The following is a 27,240-nucleotide window of genomic DNA, read 5'->3' as shown; positions in this document are numbered from 1 at the left end:
TGCACTTCCCCACGTTCCTGCTGGCGCTGGAGCAGCTCTGCATCCCCATTTCCTCCTCAACATTTTTGCTTTCAGGGTGCGTAGAGCAGAAGTGCAGTTTGCTTTCTGTTCTCCAGTGAAGCACATCTCCCACTTTTAAACAACAACTCGTTCTTCCTTCCCTTGGGGTTAATCTCCATGAAAACAGACAAGCTGGGAACCACCCCTAATCCTAAAGCAACCGAAACGGATGGAGCTTCTCTCTGATCCCACCACCCCATATCTTTGTTCAAAGTTTTTTTAATCATAACTTTCTCTGCCCCAAAGGGCAGCAGCAGGAGCAGCCCTGGCTCAGCTGGGCACTGAAGATGAGTGCTGCATTCTGCCTTTGCATCCTCAGAGCTGCTGTGCTGCCACGACCCGGCCCTGACCCTTCAGATGTGTAAAGGCCTCAAAAGAGAGACAGAGGCACCACAGAAAGAAATGGGACAAAGAAGGTGAAGTCCTGAGGATAATGGGATTTTAAACCCTATGTCTTTCTCCTCAAGCCTCACTGTCCTTGACTTTGCAGACTACAGAGAAGCCATATCCAACATGCTACTGCTTTATGAAGGCAATGCAGCAACCGGACAGCTGAGTGCTGACAGAACCCCCAGCTCTGCCCGTGTCCCACTGCAGTGCTGCCAGCTCCACCTGGTATGCAGGAAGCACGCAGTGCAGATGGCAGCAGTGCTGCAAACCTTCCCGTGCCATCCTTGGCAAGGTGGTGGGCAGATGGGAGCTGCACCAGGCTGTGCGTGGGGCACCAGTGGTGCATTAGCAGTGGGTTGGGCCAACCTGCACCTGATGATGGTTTTTCTCAGCCAAATCACTCAGGACACTGATCCGAAAGCCTCCAACTTTCATTATGCCTGGCTGGTCAGTGTGGGTCATTGCAAGAAGTGCAGAACCATAGAATCATTAAGGTTGGAAAAGACCTCTATGCTACCCCATCCCTGGAGGTGCCCAAGGCCATGGATGGGGCTCTGGGCAGCCTGAGCTGGTGGGGGGCACCCAGCCTACAGCAGGTTGGAAATGGATGATCTTTAAGGTCGTCTCCAACCTAAGCCATTCTGTGATTCTATGGTAAGATCATCAAATCCAACCACCAGCCCAGCCCCACCGTGCCCTCTGAGCACCCTGTTGACTGCAACATGGCTCCCAGCAATGCAGCACAAACTGCCTGTTCAAACACAAGGGTCAAGCAGATCCATTGAGTTTTGGCTACCAGACACTGAACTTGGGCTACCACCACTGCACCACAGTCCTGCAGGCACAGCTGTGGGAACTGTGGGAGCCCTGGGCTCAAGCAAGTGATCAACCACACAGCTCTCCCACAGCCTTCAGTGCTGGCCTGGAGAAGAGTGAGGGTCCCTGCTGCTGAGCAAAACTCATGGAGATGGTGTAGCACTGATCAGAGGCATTCTACATTAAATAGGCACAGCAAAAAATGCACAATCACAAAGCAAAGAAGGAGAAGACCTAGGGGCACACTGTGTGCAGCTCATCAGGAGCACCCACCAGACCTTAAGCCCCGCGTGGCCGCGGAGTGCTGGCAGCTCGGCCTCCTGCAACCAGCCCCAGCAGTTGGACTCCCTTGGTAAATCATCCAAAATAAACAGCATCTGTTTTCACAGATGGAGAAAATTAAGACATACTGGTAACTTAGTTTGAAATAATAAGGCCAGACATAAAAAAATGAGAGGTAATCTTTCCATAAGATGGTGGCTTGATTACTGAGGATAGAGCAGATGAATAAATCACCTTGGGGTGATAGGCTGGGACTTGCTACACATCCATAGGACTGCAGGAACTGCTCGTGTGAATCCTCTTAGCCCGAAGGAAACAGGAGCTGAGTGATGCTATGGAAGGGACCTGCAGGCAGCAGCACACACATGGGCACTTACTGCAAATTAGCTGAGGCTTTGCAAGTTCACACCCTCATTTGCCTGATGGTAACTTTCTAATCTGCCTCCATTACTGAATGGCACCCTGGGATTTACAGAACTGTAAAAAAGAAGAAAACAAGAAAAGGAATGATGTGGCATGTTTGGAGCTTTCTTTGAGAAACTGTTCTTTCAGAAGTCAACTGAAGTGCATTGAAATCCAGCACTTCAAAGGCTTCAAGCCCATTTTATTGACTGGAAGGAAGATGATGGCAAGATAACGAAGGCTCAGGAGCCTCGAGCCAAGGCTGAGAGCCAAAGATAGCAGCAGGAACTGGGTCTGCCCTCTGCAGGTCACTGAGCCCTTCCCGTGCTGGGCTGCCCTGGTTAATGACCGGGTGCTGAGGGCAGTCACTTAGAAGTCAAAATGGTTTCACTTCCCCATGCGAGGGCTTTTTGGCATCTCTCTCCCATGAAACTTTCCAGGCCAACAATATCTCAGCTCCAGTCCTATCTGATGCCAGAGCTCCCAAGTTTATACTTGTATAAGAACAATTTAAGGTTCTTGAAATACTTTGCATTGGGCTTTTAAGGAAATCTGACAAAGATGGTGCTGTTACAGCCCAAAGTCCTGCTCCCTTCCGGGGAGAATCAAAGGAAGCTGACCATATTCCATAGCTGAAGGGATGAGGGGGGCAGAGTCCACAGGCTGCAGATTCACTCCTGCATGAACCGGGTTGTCTTTGTCCTCTTCTGATCCCAAGGAGCAAGAGATCAGAGCAGAAGTTCTTCCCATAACAGGAAGGTCATCAAAAGCCTTTCTGTGCTGTACATCTCAGCAGTTCATGTTCTATCTTGGCCTTTTTGTAATGTGGGACAGTGTTTCTGCATTGTCCACACTTGCATGGGGTCATTCACTCTGTCCTAATGCTCTTCCTTGGGGCTGCTGTTGCTGTGAGCTGTCAGTGGGCTGAGAAGCAGGACAAGAAGGCAGGGAATTATTTGGTATTTCTTTACGCAAGGCATCAGAGCCCTCTTTTACTCAAATCTAGCAGCATCATCTTCAATGCAAATCTGTTCAGAAGGAAATGCTGCAAGGCTGTAGCCCAGCAGCCCAGCCAAACTGCCCCTCAGATTCATCTCATCTCACAGGGCAATTTAACGTCACCATCACCTGAAGGGTGTATATTCTTCCAAAGATCTCCCCAGAGTGAGTGAAGACACTGGAGATGCAAGCCAAGAGCTGCAGAAAGCCCAACAACTCTACAGAAGTTGCACACAGATTGGTCTTCTGGGGCATTTTAAAGCAACCTTCCTGGAAAGGGAAGAAAGGTCTCAGAGAGGGAGGAAGGTCAGCCTGGAGCAATCAGAAGTTCGTGTTTGCCCAGGAGTCAGATGACAAAAAGGAAGGGGTGATGACATCCCTCACAGCCACCTGCAGCCCCCAGGCACAATCTGCCCCGTCCTTAGCCACAGGTAGCAGCCCTGGAAGAGCCCCAAGGACCAAGTGCAAGCACTGCTCTGAAGATGCAGAGAATACATCAAGAATTATGTCCTTGAGGGATGCATGCAGAAGATAGGAAGACCTAGATGGCAAGAGCTGGGACTGATAGGAGGGAGGGCAGCAAATCTCATTGTCACTGCTGTGTGCTGCCAAAAAGGAAACAGGGCATTCCTGCTCCCTCCCTTCCTCTGCCCCTTTCTTTTTAGCCCACTCTGCAGCATGAGAGCTGTGGGAAGGGCTGAGGGCTTTTTCCTGCCCTTTTCTCTGGCCCAGCCACTCCAAAATAAACAGCCCCCAGAAAGCAGCACAGTGCCACTTCAGAAATCCACCCCGGAAGGAGAGATTTCATAGAAGAGCGGATTATTTCCAAGGGTACTAAGATAATTACATGGGTAACGAGGAAGAGTTCAAGAAAACAGTTTGAATTTTCTTATCAGTTTCCCATAGCTTGGAGCAAAAAGAAAATAAAATGCTTTGCTATAATCAAATCATGTTTTCTGAAGCCCTCTGTTGGCAAGCACGCAACCTCTTCAGCTCTCTCATTAAAGCAGAAACGCTTCTCGCAATGGAAAAGAAGCGGGGCCCAAGAACGGGACGTGGGCTGCTCTGCCCTGTCTGCTCCTGCTGGGATCCACGGATCCATCACGTCTCTCTCTCTCACTAAGGCAGGGGGCCCAAGGCCACCGCCCACCCGACGCAGTGCTGACGGCTCCCTGCACCCCAAGACCACAGACCAGCTTTTCTGCCCTTAACTGCGTTACTTGTCCAGCACCAGCTCTGTGCTTCCGCACCTGCACCGCGCTGGTGGCCACGTGAGGCTTTGTTCCTCGGTGCAACAGCACCACACCTAAAGAAAAACGTGAGTTATAGACATACAAATTAACCAACCTGAGGCGTCACGCTTTAAAAGTTTTAAGCTGAAAAGCTTTAAGTGATGATGGTGAAATCATTCAACACAGCGATAGCAATCAACAGTCTGACCGAGCATTGAGCAATAGGAAAAAAGGTGTTTGTTAAGCCCAGAACCTTTACATCCTGTGGAGCAAACTGCCAGACACCTCAAAAAATAGCAAGCACACAAAGAAGTTAAGGCATGACATAGTTCTATTTCCAAGTGGTTGCTCCTAAGCAAGGCAGGGGATGGGAGGTGACAGCACACGTACCCACGTCTGCTGCCTGAAAACCACAGCATTCCAGCTCAAGGCTTGGGCCGCTGGTCTCCAAACTGGAATTCACCAGGTGGGTTAAGATATCTGTCCCTTACCAACACCAAACTTCAACTCGTCACTCTGTAGGCACTCAGGATGTTGATTGGAACAGCATCTTATGAGGCACTGGAAGAGGAACTGATCTTTACATGCAGTGAAAATAAAGAGCGAGCTGCGTATCTGGCAAAATTCCCCTTTCTTCCATTCATTACTATTATTTTTAACCAGCTATCTGTTGGCTTGGTGCTCAGCACCCCCCTGCAGTCTTACAGCACACGCTTTCTGCCCACCATTCGCACTTGACAAGAACACAAATTGGAAGCTGACACTTCAACATGGCACTGAAGAAATCTCATCCCCACCTTGGAAAAGGATACACAAACAAGGATTTTTCTTCTCCGGCACAACCACAAACCCCATGGAACTCAGCCCCACACAGAGCCAGAACCACCAATGTAAATGTTTGCTGCTTGGACTCAGGTCTCACCTTAATAAAGACAGCCCACGCGTGATTGTGTTTGTATAAAAGATATTTACTTCAATTATCACACCTAGGGTGCTAGTGAATAATAATAATAATAATACATCGTGTGAGTTTCATACAGTGATATTGCTTCTCCATATCATATAGGGACCGTTGTACAGTGCTGAGAACAAACATTATATGGCTAACCAAACAAAGACAGATAAACAATGCCATTCTGCTGACGGAGGGAGCGCTCCCCGCTACTGCCAGCCATATAAACTCTTACTTTTCTTTACGTTTTAAACAAATACCAAGAAATAAAATGTTACAAAAGATGAGTCACAGCAACACAACGTGGGCTTCTCGAAGCTACTTGTAAAAAAAAAAAAAAAAAAAAAAAAAAAAAAAGAGAGAGACACTTTTTTTTTTTCTTTCCTTTTTTTTGGTCAATTGGGTCTTTGTGAGGATCTTTTTTTTTTCCTTTTTTTTTTTTTTTTCTTTTTTTCGTTTAAATCCGTGATTGTGAATATAACAAACAAGCTCTAAAAACACCTAAGACTTAGTGCGTTACAGAAAAAAAATATAAAATACTGCTAAAAATGTAAGACACCACAATACACTGGGGTAAGATCTGAGCTTATCATTAAAAAAAAAAAAAAAGTTCTCAGGAAAAAGTACACCACTTTCTGTTTGAGTTCATCTTGTGCTGTGTTAGTAGTCGGGGCATTACAAAGGTCTGCCCATCATCATGGCAAGTAGTTATTGCACAAATGCAGAGAGTTAATTTCTTAATAAAAACAATGACAAAAGGGAACATGAGGGAAACAATTAGAAAAGGAAAAGAAAACCAAACCAAAGCCAACAGAAGAAACGCCATCCCTCCCCCCCCAGCCTCCCCCTGCTTTGGGACACGGAGCCCTCGGCTGTTTGAGTGGCGCAGCGTTGGTTTGCAGCGCCGGCACACAGCTGGTCAGCACAGCACTGCACAGAGCATCCTGACAGCAACAAGCTTTTTCATCTCTTTTCTTTCTTTTCTTCCCTATTTTTTAAGGTTTCTCCAATTGTTTCCAGAGGGCTCCTTTTTTTTTTTTTCTTTGCTTTCAGGCTACATCACCAAAGGATGGGAATTCACCGGGCAGTTTCGAGCGGGACACCCTCAAAAGGCAAAGTGCAAATCTGCATCCAAACCCGGCGCCCTGCAGCAGCCCAGCTCCGGCCCTGCCGCACGCGGGGGTCACTCTCTCATTTTTGCTTTGGCAGCTTTTCTCCCATCTCACCTCACCAAGGATGAGCCCGGCCACTGCAAGAGCATGGCACAAAGATCAGTGCATGGCACAAAGATCAGCGCACGGCACAAAGATCAGTGCACCGCACAAAGATCAGCGCACCGCACAAAGATCAGCGCACCGCACAAAGATCAGTGCACCGCACAAAGATCAGCGCACCGCACAAAGATCAGCGCATGGCACAAAGATCAGTGCATGGCACAAAGATCAGTGCATGGCACAAAGATCAGTGCATGGCACAAAGATCAGTGCATGGCACAAAGATCAGCGCACCGCACAAAGATCAGCGCACCGCACAAAGATCAGTGCATGGCACAAAGATCAGCGCACCGCACAAAGATCAGTGCATGGCACAAAGATCAGCGCACCGCACAAAGATCAGCGCACTGCACAAAGATCAGCGCACCGCGCTCCCTGCGTTCGCGCCAGGAAAAGGCCGTTTGTTTTGTTGTTGTTTTAAACCTCAACCAACTTCGGATGAGAAGAAAACCAGCTCTGAATTCAGAAATTCAAACGTATGCCAACAAAGATGAACGTCACGGGAAACCAGTCTCTCATTTTACATCAACACTGGAGGAGATGGCAACGTGCTCTGACAAGGGGCACTGCGTCTTCATGACATTCTCAGTAGAGGCTCTAGGAGGCTAAGGGGATTTTCTCTCTGTATATTTTAAGTCTCTTCTCTCACAACAGAGGCTTCTTATTCTCAGTCCTAAATTACTTTAAAACTATTTAAATAATATTATTTATTAGGCATTTAGATAAAATATCTTTAAAAAAAAATGATTGCTCTAGGAAACACAACAGGGGCGCAATGATATGGATACTCAACCAAGCCGACAGCACCCCGCTCCATCCAACGTCTGCCTGCAGGATATGCATGCTCCTGTTGTGTTTGTATCAAATAAAAACAAACCTCAGCAAAGAAACTGATAAAATCAATCTCATAAATAGGAAATACTCGGTTGTTTTCCTGACAGCAAACCACCTCTATGTATTTCACCTTACGATGTAGAGAGAGCAAGCTTGGAGAATGACACGCGAGTGCTGCTAAGGGCTGAGGATGCTGGGGGGTGGAAGCCTGTCTGTGACAGCCGGGTTAGGATTGGGATGCACTGCAGTGCCTCGCTGCTGCCAACCAGTAAGGAGGGCCAATGGCACCAACACGGCACCAGCAGCAATGGCCGGAGCCCGGGAGCAGCTCCTGAACGCTGGCAGCCTGCGAGCACAAACCAGTCATGTTTTGCCTTACAACCTTTATTTCCAAGCCCACAACCAACCGCGCCGCCAGAGCCAACCCAGGCAGGCTTGTTTTGGGAACCTGAGTTCTCCACGCTACCGCTCGCCTGCGCTCATTGGATGGGCCAACGACCTCCAGATGCAGAATGAGAATTTCTATTGCACAAAGACGTAATGCACAGTGCTTGAAGTGCTCATCAGCAAGGGGACAAGGAGTGCTGGGCCGCGAATCGCTCCTCGGTTGGCGTTTCCCTTCCCACACTAAACGACAAGCAGGTGGCTGCGAATGCTGCAATCGAGATCACTGTGCTTTAGATTATTCTCCACGAAGAGATTTAGAAAATAAGGCACATAGCTTTCCAAGTATAGAAAGTTTGTTCAAGAGAGAATTTTAGGAAAGTAGCAAGAACTGAAAACTCAATGGGAGATGTGGTAGCGTACAGAATCCTGACGATACGCCTACAGAATCCAAACAAAGCATTCCAAACTAAACTCAACTCTTCTCATCCCCACTCCCTGCAGGTGGAAGGAACTGGAAGCCCTGATGGAGGACAACGAACAGGACACAGAGGTGACCATGGCGACCGCCCGCATGCTGCCCCTCGAGCCGGAGCTCGGGTACCGCTGTGCAGCTGTGCAAGCATCCCGAGGTAACCAGGTACTTTGGAAACACTTTTAAAGCTAGTAATAATTTACTCACATCGATCATACGTCAAAGTGGTAGGAGGGCTCTAAGGGAAGCTAACAAAAGCCAGGGGAGTCTGACTGAGGGAGTGATTGTAGGGAAAATTTTCGTTGCTTGGGGATAGATTGTACTTCAGAGCAAGTCAAGTGCCAAGTTTTACTTCTCTTCCAAACACAGACGTGTGCCTCTGGGAGGGACAGTGCAAGAGAATTTCAGGTTCATTCCAAAGAGTATTTGAATATTCAGCTCAGAGAGAGCAAGAACAAGCCGTGTGCTCGTATTTGTTACTCGGCTTCATGGACATACTGGCTGTTTTTGCAGTTGTCTAAATACATGGCAAAACTCTTCACCTTCCTACTGTACACAGATACAGAAAAATACACGTGACTTGTGCAAGTGTCCAGCATATGAATTTCCTGCAGGCTGTACTGAAGGGGGATTTTGCAGAGATGGATTGACTCCTGATTTTGAACCACCCAGCTCTGGCACATCTGAGACCCTTGGCATTATTTTTATGTATTCTGAACATGATCTTTCCCCTACCAGGTTAGCTAAACCCGCAGAAATCTGACCTCTCCAGTGGATAATTCTGCATTTACAGCATGGAACATGTCTGACTAATGGGAAAACAGCATCCTAAGCATTATAATACAGATCGGTTTTCTGCCTCCGCTCACCTGTGCCCCAAATGACTTCACATATCTGGCTGCAGCAGTTCTACTGATGCCAAGCATGAAAATGCTACACATACAGAGGGGTTTTCCCCCTATGGAAACATGGACACGTAGACACTTCACTCCTAAAAATGTGTATTCATTACCCGCATAGACGGAAGACGGCAATGCAACTCAACACTGCTCTTCTTGTTACCAACAGAGGGCTGTGCTGCTATGAACATCACTACACATCACACAGTAACCAAGTCACCAGCAGCTCCGTCACCCACAAGCAGGAATTCCTGGCCCTCTCCACTCCCATGGGTCTTTGACTGAGTTCTGTACCACGTCATTCAAGTAGCTCTATGAACAAAACTCAAAGACGTGATGTCACGGGGACTGCAGGCACCCACTGCATCCTGCTCTGTTTTGCTATGGTTAAGAATTTAACCTGCACACGGCTGTTTCAACAAACAGAAGCAGTGCCATAAAACCAACAGCTTTAGTGTTACCTAATCTACAGAACTGTGACAAAACTCCTCTCCTGGCATCAACATGAATAAAGCAAGTGTGAACGATGGCAGAAACTGTCCTTTGTGGAATAGCTGGACAAGGGAAAATACAATAATCTCATTAATTTTTAAAAAGCAGACGTTTCATTTTAAAGCACTTTTGTGCCTGAGCGTCTGTGACCAGCAATGAAAAACCAACAACCGGGCGTCCGATCTTATTTAAATTTCATTCGCAAAACAGCTGCAGAAACACAAACTTCCCTGGGCAGGCAGGGCTGCCACGTGGAGGGTTTGGGGAAAGCAGGAGTGCAGCCTGGCTGGGTCTTCAGCTGCACCAGAGGCTCTCACTGCTAACGCTGCAATGAATGACTTCTTCCTGCTGGGAAATGAGCTTCCATCCAGCAACTGCATCACACACGCCACAGAACTGCTCGACCTGGGGGAAATCATCCCTGAGGAGGAGATGGCGCCACTCACACACCTATTTTTAAGGCTTTTCTGGAAACTCAAGTGCACAGCCTAATGCTAACCTTCTCCAAAAGGATAAACCTCACCTTTGGAGCAGAGAAACTCGATATCCTTGCATATTCACAGGGCAGGGTATAGGACATGACCTGGTCATGTAGGACAGATCACTCCCTAGGCATAGCACAAAGGGCTTGTCTCGCTTTAAAGATCATTATTACCTATATTTTACATATGGCATACTCAATACATCCTGCAAAAGGGATGGGGAGGAAAGAACTGATTCATGAAATAATATTTCTACATGTCAAAGCTCAAATGCATACAAGGAAAGAGACATGGACCACTCGGTCACTTCTTCAACTAAGAAAGCTGAGTGTCAGAAAACAAACTTAAGATTTTGTGCTTTAAAAGCCAGTGATTGCAATTTAAAACCATCTGGCAAGATTTTTAAACAGCTGGAAAAAAAAATACTTTGCTCAAACAGAATTTTTAAATTCTCTATTTAAAAAAGAAAGAAAAAGCTGATTGTATATGCAACGCAAAGGAAGAAAATGCTGACGTTCCAACAGTGGGGCAGCAGAAAGTGCAAGGGGGACGCAGCAGCCAACATATGGGTGAGCTGAACTGGCATTCCATCCATGTGAGCCACACTGAGCACTAAGAGATGTAAGCAGCTTGTGAAATCAAGTTCCCCCACCGAAGAACCAACTTCTCTCTTCCTCCCATGTTTCTGATAGCCCCCAAGGAGCACCCACAGCACAGGGCTCAGCCACACAGCAGCTCCAAGACAGGAAACATTCCAGGATATGTACACTGATGAAGAAGTAATAAGAGAGCGCTTAAGATTTGTGTTAGAAAGACACAAATGAAGCAAAAACAGTGCCCTCCATGTGCACACAACAGATCCCTAAGTGAGAGTACTGCTCTCTCTGCACCTTGCTAAAGGCACTGCTCTGGCTCGCTGCAGTGTTTCGGAGTTGGACTCGATGATCCCTGGGGGTCCCTTCCAACTCAGGATGTTCCAAGACTCTATGATTTCAGTTCAAATAAACTGGTTTGGATTTAAGTGCAAAGAAATGTTCAAAACCAAAGAGTTTTTTCAGGTTTCCCTCAGCCCTATTCTACATAAATGTATCACCTCCATAGTTGGAGCTGCCACCAGAGCGATGCTCTTGTTAGCTCGCTATTTCTCCAATTAAACAGCTGAAAAACAGCCACTCTTCAGTAACCGGACAGAGAATATTGCATAGAATTCTGCCATGTTCATTAAGCCCCTTCTCTTCACCATTCCCACATGAACAAGTTAGAAACAGTGCAAGGATCTTTCACCTCATGAGAAAGGCACGTGTATCTTCTTCTCTTTAACTGTACGATAAGATTTTCTTATTGCAGCACGGAACTCTTACTAAAGGATTCACTAATTCACAGCACGGACAGAATGCACTGACAGAAGTTCCTTTAAGGAGTGGCTCTACTTGTAGACATTTTTCAGATGAATAAATAAAATGGTCTTATTTTACAGCATCAACAGCAACTTTAATTAGATATTTCTGCCAATTATAGCCTGAAGTCTGTATCCTCAAAGCCAGAAGCATACTGACAATCCCATGCACGACCCCTCTCCAAGCAATACTCTTTCCTAGCTTTCACCTAAACAAAGTAATGGACCTTCCTCCTTCCCCAGCCATCCAGAGAGAAAAACAACAAGTTTTGCTGCAGTGGAAAGCTATTTCTGATACAAGAGCCCGGGCCCTTCACCCACAGCTTCGTAACAACATGGAATTGGAAACGGAAAGAGAAAATAAAAATATTTTTAAAGAACCCCCAGATAAAACCAGACTGTGGGATTGCAGGTCTCCTGCAGTCTGTGCTTTCATCCACTGGGTAAGAAAACGTGGGCAGTGAGAGCCCCGTCCCCAGGCTCCGTGCTCTACAAAGCCATCGTGCCATGGGACAGCCCCCACCCCATGTCTCTAAGTGCCTCCTCTCGCCTTATTGTGACTGAAGAACACAAAAAGCCCCAGTGCTACTCTTTGGCATGTCCTCTCCTACAGCTTTTTTATGCTCTACTGTTCATCAAGTAAAAAACCAACCCCAATATACATTGTCCTAGAAGCGTTACCTTCAAGTGCCACACTAGATAAGAAATATAGCTAACACCTTTCAGTGCTGCTGAAGTTTAGTCTCCAAACCAGGGAGGTATGGGACTGTTTGGAAAGCCAGTAGGTGGCTCATCTCCAACAAGAGAATCTCAGCAGTAGTTCAAGCTGATCCATTTTACTTTCCACCGGAACAGAAAAGCAGCTGCAATCTTGGCTAAAAGCAGGGAACCAAAAGCTGGGCACATCACTTGTGCTCTATGAGCGCGGCCGGACGGCGTGGGTCTGCCGTGCCCCTACACAACGTGGTCACAAAGGGACCGCAGTGACGCCCGGCCGGGGCACCCCAGAGCATCTCAGCAGGCAAATCCACATTCATTGCAGATCATTACATACGAAACAACAAAAGGAGCTAAGTCATTAATAAAGTGCCAAAAATATCGGAAATACTGACAGCATTTTTATTTGATTAATTTTTCAATAGATACCAGTGACAACCCTTGGCAGGATGGAGTGACTTCTGACTTACGAATGCTGTCTTTATCCAGCGAAATTACATGATTCAAATGTAATAATGGAGCTCAGAATTAACAGTTAGTGTTATAAAAGAAACATTTCCTCTAGGGCAAGCTACAGATATGCTTTTAGAAACCATTATAGCATTAAAAACCGGGCAGACACTGAAGAACCCTAAAGAACTAGTGGGAGTCTGAAAAGCAACCAAAAAACGAACAGGAAAATAAAAGATACAAGTTTCAAGGCACTTACGTATTGCTTATTAAGAAGAGAGATTGACCTTAAATGCTGCATTTGTGTTCAACCTGTGAATACAGTTCTGCTGTCGGATGATGCAGCAAGAGCTCTCAGTAAGCTTCATGGAATGCAATTATAGAGACACAGGCACAAGAACAGTTTGGGGAATATTAATTAAAAAAAAATAATCAAACAGAACAAAACCCTCCCTATCGAGAAAGCCGAGTAACCGCTTGGCTGCATCAAGCACCTGGATCTCCAATCAGCAGACAAGGACAGCAGAACCAGACTGGCAAACGGATTGCCCAGAATTAATTAAAAAACCCAACCTGAACCAAACAACAACAACAACAATAAAAAAAAAAAGAAGAAAATACGTGTGTCTTCCTGTCAGAAGCTTTGCTCCGCGGCTGAAGACACACCTGGTTGTGACTCGTAGTAAGGTATGTGTACTTCTACCAGGACGTGCATTGACTGACGGAGCTGTGCTTTGTAAGTCAAACCTGTACAGGTACAGAGAGGTACGGCTCTGCTTCACCACGTTCCTTCCCTCGCTGGCCTTTCCTGGGGGCTAACTGTGCTCGGGCAAGAAGCTGGAGTCGCTGCCAGCACTGTCACACGCCGGTGTTTGTATTACAAACCATCTCCTCAGCTCATCACAGAAAGGGGCAGTTGCTCTCTCTGTTCCTCAGTTTGAGTTCTGCATCACAAGTCCCCAGCTACCCAAGGAGGTATCCTGAAACAGCTAGCAGTAGAAATAGGAAACGAGTCCCTGCCTTTCAGCCTCCTAGAGCCTTCTTCCCTCGATCATGAAAAGGATTGGTTTTAGTGTACTGATTCTCAATTTGTGACACTTGCACTACGTGCTGCTGTTGCATGTTAAGAGACTGTAAATGAAATACATACGTTCTAAAACATCATGCAAGAAATGTGGTTTCACATCTTACAGTCAAAAATCCTACTAATGAATTAATACAAGCACACTGAGGTGTAATATTGGGAACATACCTTTAAAGTCGGAACTCCTCTCCCCGTCCCTCCCTCCCCCAAAATCAGAAAAGTAATATTAATTAAACTTAAGAAGTAATGAATGCACCATTAAAGTGTCATCAAAAAGATGCTGACCTAAGACAAAAGTTCAATGATACACAATACGGTCAAAAAGTCTTCAATCAATAATATACAGTATGACAACTACATCTTGTAAATTATACCCAATACTGCCGGCAGTCTATCCCTCTAAAGAATATTTGCCCCCTTTCATCCCTTCCTAACAATCAGATAATAAAATACAGCACCTATAAATAAGCAAAAAAAAATTATATATATATATATTTATATATATATATATATTCCGAAATCATCTATTGTTAGTTTTAAAGATATGGCAATAAAGGAGTCTAAATTAGCAAACTTGTAGAAGCCATAACTGATAAAACAGCTTATTGAAAAAAGGTGGCAGTAATGCACTCTATGTGTGCACAAGTACGTAAGAAAATACACAGACGTATAAAATTGCACGCACACACTCACGCACACACATCCTTCCACGCACCTCTATGCTCACGCATATACATATAGACAACAGGAGGAGTTAGAGACAAGTTAGAATTTGATTTGTACTTTGATCAGCCCTAACCTGTGCATAAAATAATGGTGAAAGGCTGCATTTCTGCGGGGCAGAACGGGCGAGACCGGGACTGGAGAGCATCAACGTTTTGGTTTGGAGTTTGGGCTCCTTCGGCCCTGCTAAGAGCCTGTCTGGTCATTGCCATGTACTATTCCTCCACGTAAAAACAAGCTTCCCACAACTAAAACATTTAAAATCAGTGCTTGCGGTGGGAAGAGAGTCAGTAAATGGCCACCTACAGCAGGAAAACTTCTCCATCTGAGGCAGCTCCCGTCCCCTTAGTGGTGTGACAGCAGTCGTACACATGAACTACGCTTCCCTCGGTTCCAGGTAAGGTGAACAGCTCGGGTCACGGAGCGTGTCCCCGAAGAAGCAGGCTGAAATGTTACTGGCCAACGTTTTCTGAGCAATCTGACTTGGCTGAAAGGAAATCCTGTACGCTACGACCCAAGTGAAATGATCAAGTACATGCTGTTTCTAAGTTGTCTCCCAAACCTCCCAGATATGAGGTCTGATCAGCGTGCTCTGTGGTTAGAGGTTAAAAAGCAGATTATAAAATACCTAGATTCAGATTTTTTTTTTTTTGTCCTGATTTGGCCTAAAATGGAGTGTATTAAACAAATTCTGGTCTGCAAAAGACCAGAATCAGTTAAAGCTATGAAACAATGTGCACTACGTGTCAATATTCTATTTCACTTACAAGAAAACACTAAGTCAGCTACCACAAATTAAGATATTTTCCTGATGTGACTTTTTTTTTTTCTGTTTTGTTAAAAAATATGTGGAGTAAATGTGTTTTTTTCTTTTTAATTCAAAGTTTCAAACAACAAGATTCTTTTCTTTTCTTGAAAATATGTAGGAATCCAAACTAGTGTGTTTAGAGTCGGTTGACTGTGCAATCTCTTAGTGGCAACTGAACAGCTACAAAAAACTTTCTTTTTTTTTTCTTTTTTTTTTTGAAAAATCTCCCCTTTTTTCCTGGTTTAAGAAGATAATAGTGTATTATCGCTCTGTAGCCATTAGATGGCAGATAAAAAGCCCCCTTTTAATACGTGGGTTCGATTTTTTTTTTTTTTAAAACGTTTTTTTCTTTTTTTTCTTTTTTTTTTTTTAAAGCCCACACCAAAGAGGAGGGCACAAGGCAAAGCTGTATGAGTTATTCCAGAAACCGTGGAAATCACTTAGGGCAATAATAAAAACACTTCAGGGTACAAAAAAGCTCGACTACACATTTCAGTTTTCTTCCTCGAAAACACGAACATAAATTGGGCTTAACGCTCCTTTTGTTTTCTATATGCACCTTGGCCTATGGCGTTTTTGCCCTGTGGCCCGCAGGGCGGATAAGTGCGCAACACAATAAAACCAGTAGAGGTCCAGTTTCACTTCCCAGCTCTCCAGAGTTGGGCGAGTTTTAATCTCAAAACTCCCACTCGGCAGCCTCCTCCCGGCTGGCGGCCTTCTCCAAGCGGTGGATTATGTTGTTCAAGTTTGCGGCTTTCTTTTTCCTCAAGGAGCTGTCTCGTGTGCTCCTGGAGCTCGCTGCCTCGGAGAAGCTGAACAAGCTCTGCAGAGAGTTGGCTTTCTGCGAGCCTGCGCCCGGCGTCGAACTCGTACTTGGCACGCTGGAGCTTTTCTCTGAACTCTCCTTTGACTTGTAGGAGCTCTCCCCTGTAAGGACTGAGGTGGAGGCAGCTGAGGTAGAGGCATCCCCTTCCGTGGCGGAGCCGGGCGGCGTCTCCGGAGCTTCTCCCGCATGCTGACACCCGGCCGGAGAGCCCTGGCGCGGCGCTCTGGGCCTGCCCTCGTCGTCGGTGTCCTCCAGGCCCTCGGCCGCCATGAGCAGCGGCTCCGCTCGCTCCGTGGGCCGGGCGCCCGGCGCTGCCTCTTCCCCCGCCTCCAGAGCCGACTCCGCTTGCCCTCCCTGAGACTTTGTGGTTGCATTGCTGTACTCGTCCGCCTCCGCGCCGCTCGGCTTTCCTTCAGGTGGGCCCTCCGCGTCCACGCCGTCGCAGCTGTCTCCCTCCGAGCTGTGGGCTGCTCTGCTGCTTCGTGCCGAAGGAGAATCGCTCGACCCGGCCTGGCTCTGGCTTCCCGCTTGGATCTCCTCGATGAACAGCTCCCGGCGGATGCGAGACCTGGGGGGACAGACAAAAGGGGTGAGAGCTGCCATGCAGCAGGCTCCTTCCTGGGGAGCCAACAGCAGCAACCGCTGTGTGTCGGCTGCAGGACAGCCGGGGCGGTGGGAGGGCCGCACGCTCCAATTCAAAAGACTGGCAAAATTGGGAAAAACGCGAAATATCGTCAAGATGTTCTTAATTTCATTCATCCCCGGCCACACACCCACTTCTAAGCCTGCTGTGCAAGGAGGGACCCAGGCTGCAACATGCAGCTCCTGCAAAGCGCAGCGGGAGGGAGGTTGGCGGAACCCACAGCTTTCAGCACAGCAGCTCTGCAGGTAACCTGCCCAGTGCCTGGTCACTGAGAACGACCCGTACGCCGCCAGGGAATCGCTGAGCTGGAAGGGAGCTCTGTGATCACCTGGCCCGACCCCCCGCACTGCGCAGGGACACCCACAGCTCCAGCAGGTGCTCAGAGCTCCATCCAGCCTGACCTGCACTCCAACCAGCCCGTTTATTTTACCAGCCAGCCCTTCTAATAACCACAGCAGGCACTGTGGAACAAAGCAGAGATGTAACGTTTTTTTGTAGAAGATAATCAATTGGTAATAATACGATTGGTGAAAAACAACCTAAGAATTTTTTCTTTATGATTTTAAATCAAGTTACATTCATAATTTCGTGCCGTATTTTTACAGTGCTGGATGCAGTTTCATGGACAGAGATGAAAGGCTCTGCAGTCTCTCATTCTCACTGGAAGTCTGACATCAGGAACATGAACGTTTACAATACGCTGGACCACAAAAGGGATGATTTTAAAACTATGAATACGTTTCTAGTAGATCCAGAGGAAAATAGCTTATAAATACAAAAGAATTCAGACTTCTCTAAAAATGAGACACAATTTGTTTAAACATAAAAGTAATGAGGAAAAAATTGGGGGAAAAACAGCCACCAAGGAGAAAGCAAGATGAAAGTCCGTCGTTCTGAAATCCCTCCGGGGAAGCACAGCCTTGTGACAGGTTGTCAGTCTAACAGCTAGTCTGACTTCTGTCTTATTTTTTATTCAAAAAATCGATTTCAGAACATGAATAGTGACAAGGCAAGCAGTGCATTTCAAGGGAATTAATGCACTCCACACGTGGCTGAAACTGCCGGGTGTTCCACCCCGTGCCTCCTGTTACTGGAAGCATGTAATAATCCCCCAAACACTGCCTAGGCCACCAGCAGGAAAGCTTACGACCACTGGTTTGCAACCAAGAGGGAACCACCATGACCTGTGATAAGAGATGAGAGCACAGACCAGCAGAACTTGATCTTTCACTTTTGGTTTTTACCAAGAAGGACTGCTAAGGGTCCTGGCAAATCGCAAGTGAAACTCTGTCCCACAGATGGCTCTAAGAATTTTCAGTTTATTGCTCATCTTGCCTCCAAAGGCAGCACGTGATGGAAAGAAAATGCAATGAATGCAAACACCAACTGAGTACTGCTTTTGAAGCTAATGATATTATTGACTTACTTGAAATGCAAGAGAGTATTTCAGCACTACTTGCTGACTCCACACTTCTGAAGGATTTAGAGGGTCTGTAATTTTCCCTAAGAGAATATTTTTCACCTAACAGAAGACCACAGGTGCTAGCATTAATTTTCTACTACCATCAGTTGCGTGCATTCTGGAACATCAATTTTCATGTGCTCTTCACACCTATAACCTCCCTGCATGGACACAGATACAGAACATGCTGCATCTGTGACACTTCCCAAGTCAGGAGAGGAAAGAGTAAGAGCTTCCTGCCTGCACAGGTTTTGAAATACCTCAGCTCCAGCAGGACAGAGAATGATGACATGCTCACTGAACACCTGACCACAATCCTATAGAACACAGGTTCAAAGTCTGTGGAATTCACACCCCATGCATTGCTCCTGGAGTCTCATCTGGCTCCAGATTAACTTAGTATTAAATCCCTATGGTGCTGTCCTTGACAACAACACATCCTGTTGGCATTCATCAGTGTAACTCAAAATATCAGAGATCTCTGTGCCAGTAGCCCCATGTGAAGATGGATAGCAATTCCCACCTCCTGCTCTTTTGCAGTTCCTAAGACAATGGAGCATCAGACTCTGATGCTACTTACAGGGCTTCACTAATGCAAGTCTTAATTCAAGGTATATTCTTATTTTTGTTGTTCCCAGAGCTCTGCAGTTGGTATAGATACAAAGCAGAAGTCTGGAACAAGTTTGCAAACACAGCAAAATCCCTTATACCTATTTATTTCTATTTTGAAGTGAATTACTCCTTTGCCTGCTGAGGACTTTTTTTTGAAGTTTCTTCTGCTGTGGCAAATAAATGCAACTGCTGACTTCCCACCTGGTAGGCAAAAAGCCAGATTCTGTTGTAGCAGCCATCTCTGGGAAGTGAGTGTTGAGCTGGATCCCAAAGGAAGCATCACTGCAACCACATTCCCAAGAGACAGCAAGACTAAAGTGTCCTAATCTGTCCCTCCCTGAAAATTGCTCTTTAAGGAAAAACTAATGTTACAGAACAGCTAGATGGCCCGAGGTGTGGAACTGCTTCTGTATGAAGGCTCTGCAGTGTAAAAAGAAGAGGGAGGAGAATAAAGGAGATAAAATCGTATGGCCTGAAGAAGATGAAAAGTCTCTCAATTAGTGGTAACACATGAGCTGCAGAACAGCAAGATTCTGTTCCCTAGGAGAACTCCTAAACTGTATTTTTCGGTGACGTCCTGCAAATGTTTTAGGAGTACTCCATGCATGAAAGCTAAGAAAGTTACTGTTGAAGGAATGGAACAGGCACATGATTTGATTTTCAGTGCTGCTCCAAACAGGCTCGCAGCTTCTCTTTAAAGTCCTACGGACTCAGCAGCAGCACATCTGGGAACAGGTCCAGACCACTCCGTGCTGTGAGGCTCGTGCTACCCACCAGCTTACAGCACCTTGTTTATGCATTTTTCTTTTGTATACAACTGTCAGCACGAGCCTACGTCGACGTACGGCCTGGTGTGGCCAAACACGCCGATCAATCATGACTTGTCACGCTTTCTCACAGCACGCCTGAACAGGAGATCTGATGATAATGAGGAAGATGACACATGCCACCAGTGCTCCCGCACTCATCTGCCTAAGTGAGAACAGCACATTTTGCTGTCAGGCCGAAGGGAACATATTTTCATAGGCATTCCTCCAACTTGTGTATAATTGCCTAGAAGTGGGAACTGGAATAGAGGCCTGTATTTGGAGAACTGAGCAGTGAAAGAGGCTGCATCTGTAGCGAATTCAAGTCAATGAAATTCAGTGTAAATATGATTACTGGCTGGTTATAATTTTTAAATTTTATATTGTTTACTATAAACATTATTTTACTATTGTACATAATATTTCTGAGATATCTCATTAAACCGTGCTTCTTCTGCTTCAGCAACTTGCCTGTGAAAAGCTGAGAAGGGCTAAAGTGGAAAATACCCTTTAAATGTTAGCAGTTTTCTAAAAACAAACAAGTTTAGCAAGCCGCTGTTAGAATAATTAGGAACATTACTGGCTCCGAGTGAAGGAGCAGAATGGCATTAAATCTGGTGTCTTAACTGTACCTGTTTAATATTCATTAGAACAAATTCTCGGAGAAAAGTCTGCTGAACTAATTAAGATTCCCAATCCTAAACACAGCTGAAAATATGTTTATCCAAATGCTTCTAATTCTTACACGCCATTCCAGCATTGTTTCTTTTTATTGGAGTCTCTAGGCCAAAACCTCCTTCAACTCTCCAAATGTTGAGAAGGTTCCCTTTAATAAGAAAAAGGAACTGAACAGCCCAACATCAAATTTCATCTCAACAGCACTCAATGATTTAATCATAATAATGAAATAAGTCTGTGGCAACATGTGACTTCAGGTTATCAGTTCTCTGTCCTTTGTGACTGCAGAGCTTCCAGCACGCATCATGTCTATTTTCTGAGCTCAGTGATCCAAGACATAGAAGAAAACCTATTTTTTGCTCTTATTCTGCAAAGACGCATGATGAAGCACTGTAATTCTGATGCCATCCAGTAGAGGACACTTCTAAGCAATCCCTACCAAGGTATAAAATGTACAACACACACCTATGTGTACATACACGTGAGCGTGTCTGTTTATGCATATGCAAGTAAAGAAGACCAGCCTTGCTTACTGCAACAGGCTTTATAAATATTCAGCACAGCAGTGGACATCTCTAGATCAATGCCCATCCCAAAAGCAAGACTTTCTGTCTAAAAGCTCTGCTTACATCAGTATGTGAAGATTGCTCATCCTCAGGGATGACTTCAAATTAGGCTGGAGCATTGGCACTGCAGTTAGTCAGAACCTCCCCGCTGTCGAAACCGTTCACTTTGTACAACCACTACACGCTAGCAGAACACAACGTGCTGAAAGAAAGCAGCACCCGGCCAAAACCAATAAAATAAATTCTTTATGAGGGGGAGATCTCCTACCTGTAATTGTGGAACCAGTTGATCACGGTGCTGGTTTTCAAGTTGAGCTGCGTAGCCAGTTCCTCAATGGTTTTTGGTGATGGGTATGGCTTTTGCTGGTAGGCTCGTTTCAGAGCTTCCTTCTCTTCTGGTGCCAGCACCACCCGGGGCTTCTTCAGCTGGTGCTGTGGCTGTGGGCTGGCACCCTGGCTGTAGTCGATTCCAGTGGAGGAGGACTCACACGACTGACTGTCGCTCACAGAGCTGTGTCGCCGCTTCATGTAGGCTGAAAGAGAGGCACATGGGATCAGCCCCGGCTGAATACAAATGCAAAATCAATGAACGTACAAGCTGCGGGATAAACGCGGAGGTGACAGGCTGAGGCTGCACGGATGGGCTGTGCGGGGGGAACAGGAGGGAAGCAATTGTGGGGAAGATGCAAGAGACAGAAAAACAAGATAGAAGGAAAGGAAAGAGGGTGAATCGACTGGAAACGTGCCTGAGTTTTCTGCTCTTTCAGTGGATACAGGATGTGAGTAACAGTGGTCAGATAGCAGGATGTGCTTTAAATTCGCAATTTCAGGGGTGATGAACTTCCACATAAGCACCATCATAGCACAGCTACTAAGAGCCTAAACGGCTCTGGTTGTTAAACACGAGGGTTTCTCTAACACTTCAGGTCTCTCAGTCAGCACAGTGGGAGCTGCAGGCAGCCAGAGCTCCATCTCCAACACACGATGGCGCCCGGAGCCCAGGCATCCCAGCGAGGGGCTGCGCACCCACCCGCCGTTTGCTGCTTTCTCTTCCACATTTTTGCTAGAGCAGTGACAGGTTATGAAAGGAAAACAGCCCACAGCATCCTCCTCCCCTATACAAGGCTCTTTTAAAGATGCCTGTACTTGTAATAACTCTTGCTGCGCTGCTGCAGCTCCGGGGCTGTGAGCCACCGCCAACTCCTCCCCAACAGGGACTGAATTATCCTGAAAAATCCTGCAAGGAGAGTCCCAGCAAATGCTGTCACTGTCTTGATGGATTTACACTGGGCAAAGGCAGGTGGGATTTACTGTACCTGGCAGCACCATGCACAAGCATTGCTAATGAGGAGGTTGAAAACTGCAGGTATAGATGAATCTTGTGAATAAAATATTTAATGCTCTGTTAAATACCTTCTAGATATTTAAGAGTTTAGGTATTCAGGAGCTGCAATTTGATAACCTTGCCTATTCTGTTCCAGCTTACAGCAGCCCGACATCAATCAGGCAGGCAGTAAATCTCCAGTAGGCAGCAGCACTGATTGGAGCCAGGGAGCAATGCAGGGCAGGTCACACCGGCCAGAAACCAAATTATTCAAAAGAAAAAAATAAATTCTTTCTCTGCACAGCTCTGCCTTTAGATTGAGGGTGCACAAAGAAGAGAAATCCGATGCAATCAAACCAACTGAAATGCTGAGAGCCTTTCTCACGCACGCCAGCCCTGAAGGTCTGGCGAGGCCTTCTGCCTCCAGTGGGTACCACCATCCTGTCCTCTACACAGAGCTGTGTCCACTGGGACCTTTTTACACAGCCTCTTACTTTTGTTGAAGTGAATTTTGAATGTGCTCTGTAACCTTTGGGGGTATCTGCATGGCCCTCACTTTGTTCTTTCGGAATATGACAGATTACCTGTAGATTGCCTACTGTGTAAGATCACTGATACGGAACAGAGCGTGAGTTGCTAATGATCCATCACTCTGCCATGATGCCATGCTGCGTCTGCTTGAAGTAACTATTAAAAAAATTTTTTTTTGTTTCCTTTTTTATTATTATTTTTCAGCAAACTTCATTAAAAATCACCTACTTAAGTTGTTCCACTCACTGTGAATTGATTGCAGGTACACTTAATGCCTTTGATTTCAAAGACTCCCAGATGTTGTTCCAAACTTGTACTGATATGCAAACTATACACAAGGTTCCCTTGTCTATTTTGACAACACAACCAAAGGAGCCTCTACTCCTTCAGCAGTGTGCAGCAACTTAAGGGAGGCCATGAGACAAAACAGACCCTGGTGCGGAAGATGTCAGAAGCGTGCAGGCTATCTCCAGCTGGAGGTGCTGCAGTTTGGTCAGGTGATGGTACGTTCTGCATCTCTCCCTGCCCTCCAAAGGATGGCATTTATGGCAGCTCAGAGCTCCCAGGAAGGCTCCTAAAGACAGCACACAGCTGTGACAGCTCGGGAAGAACGCTATGCCCTGCGCCTACCTCTGTGCTCATAACCTCACTACAGGTGCAGAGATTTATTTGGGTTTCTTGTGTGAATGGAACCAATTTTATAAATGTACATATTTCACAGAATCATAGAATGGCCTGGGTTGAAAAGGATCACAGTGATCATCTGGTTTCAACCCCCCCACCACAGGCAGAACTGCCAACCACCAGACCAGGCTGCCCAGAGCCTCTAACATAAAAACAAAGAAAAGGAAATCCCGCAGTTAGGACGTAACCATTTCTGGAGAACAATACATTATTAGAACAAACAGAATCACACAATCATTAAGGTTGGAAAAGACCTCTAAGATCATCAAGTCCAACCCAAACCCAGGCCACGATGCCCACTGTCCATGTCCCTCAGTGCCACATCTCCCATGGTCTTGATCACCTCCAGTGTCTTCCATCAGGCCAAAGGCACAAACCTGGCACGAGGCCTCATGCTGAACTAGTATTTAGGTTTCAGCAAAGTTCTCTGGAAACTTTATAACAGCTTTTCCTTTTTAGTTCTGATTTTAAACGTATGCGTTGTGTGTAGCCAACATGAGGAGATCACCGAGCACATTTCCAGCAAACAGTGAGGCTCAAGCTGCAATCCAAATTGCAAACACACCTGATGTTTGAAGACATTTGATTTTGGTGTGTGATTGGTCTCTACTTCTCAGGAGACTAAAGAAAAAAAACCACACGCATTATTTGGGCAAAGGTCTGGATGCGAGTCTGAGATCAACCTGTCAGGGCCAGCTCCATCTGCTCAGTTTTACTACCTCTATCTTCCCCCTGCTGTTGCCAGCCCAGCATCCCTGTGCTCCTACGGGCAGACTCCCCAGCATGTGCTCAGCCACAGATGAAGCAGAGCTAGCAGCTGCCCACTGAGGTAAAACAGAGCCCCTTTTAATATAATTTTTATCTTATGCAGTATTGAACAAGATTATTAAAAAGTGAAATAATGGGGAAATAAAGGGAATTAAATTTTCTCCTGACAGCAGGCTTCAGTACTGTTCAGTGAGGAGTGTGACGTTACCAGCAGCACACACACCAGGAGGTTGGAAGGAAGGGAATGAACTCCTCCTTGGCAGAAAACACAGTGCAGAGTGTCTCAGCCTAGTGAGCGTGACCCCCAGCTTCCTCCATGAGGTTACTTAATGTACATTGCAAAGCTTCAGAATCTCTTACAAAGGGGCATTTATGGCATAAACATCAGACTGGCACAACAGGAGGAAAAAAAGGAGAGATGTGCAGCTCAGCTTTATCATAATTATCAATCTAGTCTCCTAATAAACTGTGGAAGAGAAATAATTGATAATAATGTTCTACTGGTAGCAGATACAGTTGCATTGTTCTTTAATTGACGTTAGCTTAAGGGGAAGTTAAATTCTTCATGTGGTTCTGGTGCAATTTGAAAGGTTACATCGCAGGATCCTTACCTGCAAGAAAAGGACTTTGCAGAAAATAAAGGGCTGAATTCACTGCAGAGAGCTCTGCGATGAGGCCAACACTGACACAGTTCAGGAGCTCAACACAGAGACTCAGATGATTTATAGCCCTCCCTCTGCTCAGGTGCCATCTACACAGCATATGTATTGCACAGCATTTGATAAGAATCCACTTTAGAAAACAGTTCTGAAAGGATATTGTCAGAACTACTTTCAAATTATTTTTATTTTATTTTCCTGCGTTACGGCTGAAACCCTCTTGGAGGCTATAAAAATCCACCCAGTTGACAATTTTATCTCTGCTGTATTTCTGATGCAGCAAAAACCATCATGGCTCCCTCTCCTTTACAGCTGAAGTGGGAAACCCCTCTGGATCACTCTCCCAGTGGCAGATTACACACAGCTTCAGGTGAGATCGTGCCCTGCACGTATCACACTGGTTTCTGTAACGAGGATTTGATTTTCTTCCCAGAAGCACACAAGGTCAGTTTTTCCCAGAACCTCCTTGACTGTAATTTTTAATATAATCCCAAAGTTCTTGATCAAACGTGTTAATGTTTTCAGGACATCAGTCAACAGCAGTGCTTTCAGTGCACACGATTAATGCTGTCTGAGCTAATATCATTAAGGGATACCTTGAGAGATGGATACATCATTAATCAGTTAACTGCTGGTAATGGCAGCCTATGAGCTTCTCTTTTAAAATCACATGTATGTACCAAAACCAGGCTCTGGATAACTGCTGTTTTCTAGTAGTGAATTTAAGATACACAGAGTAGGCTGAGATTAGTCAGATGTGCTCCTCATAAGAGAGCAAAATAAGTTAATCTCTCACAGGTGTGTGCTCATGACACAGCCGCTCTACTCAAGCACATCTGAGCACTGTCACCTTCCCCATCCCTATGAGGGCCACAGATCTCATTATTCTCAAACACCCTTTTATAAGTGCTGCATTTTTGTATCCTCTTAGTGGCCATCCATGCAGGACTGGCAAGAAGCTCTCTCAGGAATCAAAGCATGGTTTTCAGCGCAACATCTGTGAGCAGCTGCAGTGCCATTAAGTAACAACCCAAAGCCAGCTCCCCAACTCACATTTCTCATTTGCTAAGGCAAGTTATCAGTGATACACTAGGGCCTCAGTAATTAATCTATAGGAGAATACAGCAATGAATTCATGACAGCTGGTGAATGGTTAGGGTTGGGTTTTTTTTTGTTTTGTTTGTTTCTGAGATGTATCTGCTTGAGCTTGCATCAAATAAAGCTAAGAAAAAGCTGTCTGAGCACCCTTCGTATTGCTGGATCCATGTTGCCTCTATGCTCTTTACGCAGAGTTATACAACACAGTCATCTCTGAAACAAAGGAGAGCATGACTCAGCATTCTGCTCCACGTTACCTTTTTTCTCCATTCGCTTCATATCCATCAGCTTCTCCACGTTGTTGGGATCGTTCAGCCACAGCTGCATGCGGACAAAGGGCTCCCGGCCCTTCAGACTCAGCTTGTGCCAGGGCTTCGGGCGAGCCAGCAGGTCTGAGACAGAGCCTTGTGTCAGCCCCAGGATTGTCTCCCCAAACAAACGCTGACCTAATACGAAATTGAAAATGGCATGAATTCACTAACAGACAAGGCAAGCTAAAAAGACAGACCACATCTACAAGATCATTCATCATTTATTCTTACTTCAAAATTGCTTGCAAACCCGAAAGAAAGACTGAGAAGCATAAAAGCTCTCCCCACCCACTAAAGGTATAAATATTGAGCTTTAATTTAATCCTTAAGATCTGGCATGACAAGGATGTGAACTCAACACCTCTGGGGATAAGGACCTCACAGTGGAAACAGTGTGCAAAACAACCCCCAAATTAATGAGATTAAAAATAAACCAAACTTTCAGCTCAGCAGGCAACCAGTGAGAGCAGTGAGGCTACTCAGCTCTTATGCAGGAGGTGCTGCAACAGCTTTGTTCCAGCAGGGCAATCCGAACATTTCAAGCTATCAGTGAACCAAAACCAATGCAGCACCCATTCGGCAACAGTCATCTAAATGTCCTCAAAGGCATGTAAATGTTTTCTGTGTTGTACTGGCTGTTGTGCTCTAACAGTGTTTTAGTGGCTGTGGATAATCACATTTTACAATATAACAGTTTTTCCTGTTTCTACAGCTTCTACAGTGCTTCTGGTTAATCATTACTTTTACTTCTTTTAAAATGCCATTGCCTAGCAGGGTAAAAACTAAAAATGGTTTTCAGTGTGAGGCATTTGTAAGCACATTAATAACACTAGTTTTACATGCTTAAGATCTCACTTACTGAGGACTGGAAAATGCCTGTGCAGCACAAGCCCAAACAGACAGCTGGTTTCCTAACAGCCTTCCCTTCAGCATTCTCCCTAAGCTAAGTTGCCCTAATACGCAACAGCTTTTGTTACAAGACAGAGCCTGGAGTCATCTGAGTCACTGCTGGGTACTTCTGGTGGAAGCGAGGCTATCTATCGCAGACTTGCAAGTTAACCCAAACATCTTCCTATCCCATTCAAGTTGAGGCCTTGAGCTCTGGTGTCTGATCACTGGTT

General features: G+C 45.7%; 1 protein-coding gene across 2 annotated transcripts in view; it reads right to left on the bottom strand.

Moving 5' to 3' along the window:
• The window catches only part of CUX1 (cut like homeobox 1), a gene marked incomplete at both ends in the record, with an annotated part of 226,106 nt that overhangs the window by 5,536 nt on the left and 193,330 nt on the right, over positions 1 to 27,240 (bottom strand). The window contains 3 exons of one of the 2 annotated variants that reach the window (XM_079545065.1): positions 15,828 to 16,545; positions 21,013 to 21,277; positions 26,066 to 26,254. The exons of the other annotated variant lie outside the window; for it this stretch is intronic. Of the exons in view, the coding sequence (XP_079401191.1) occupies positions 15,828 to 16,545; positions 21,013 to 21,277; positions 26,066 to 26,254 (1,172 nt within the window). Of the gene's footprint in view, positions 1 to 15,827; positions 16,546 to 21,012; positions 21,278 to 26,065; positions 26,255 to 27,240 lie in introns of those variants that run through there. 2 annotated transcript variants of the gene reach the window in all.

The sequence above is a fragment of the Tetrao urogallus genome (assembly GCF_951394365.1).
Source record: "Tetrao urogallus genome assembly, chromosome: 20".
Lineage (NCBI taxonomy): Eukaryota > Metazoa > Chordata > Aves > Galliformes > Phasianidae > Tetrao > Tetrao urogallus.
Note: the sequence above shows the minus strand (reverse complement) of the source record. Positions and strands in the feature narration are given on the sequence as shown.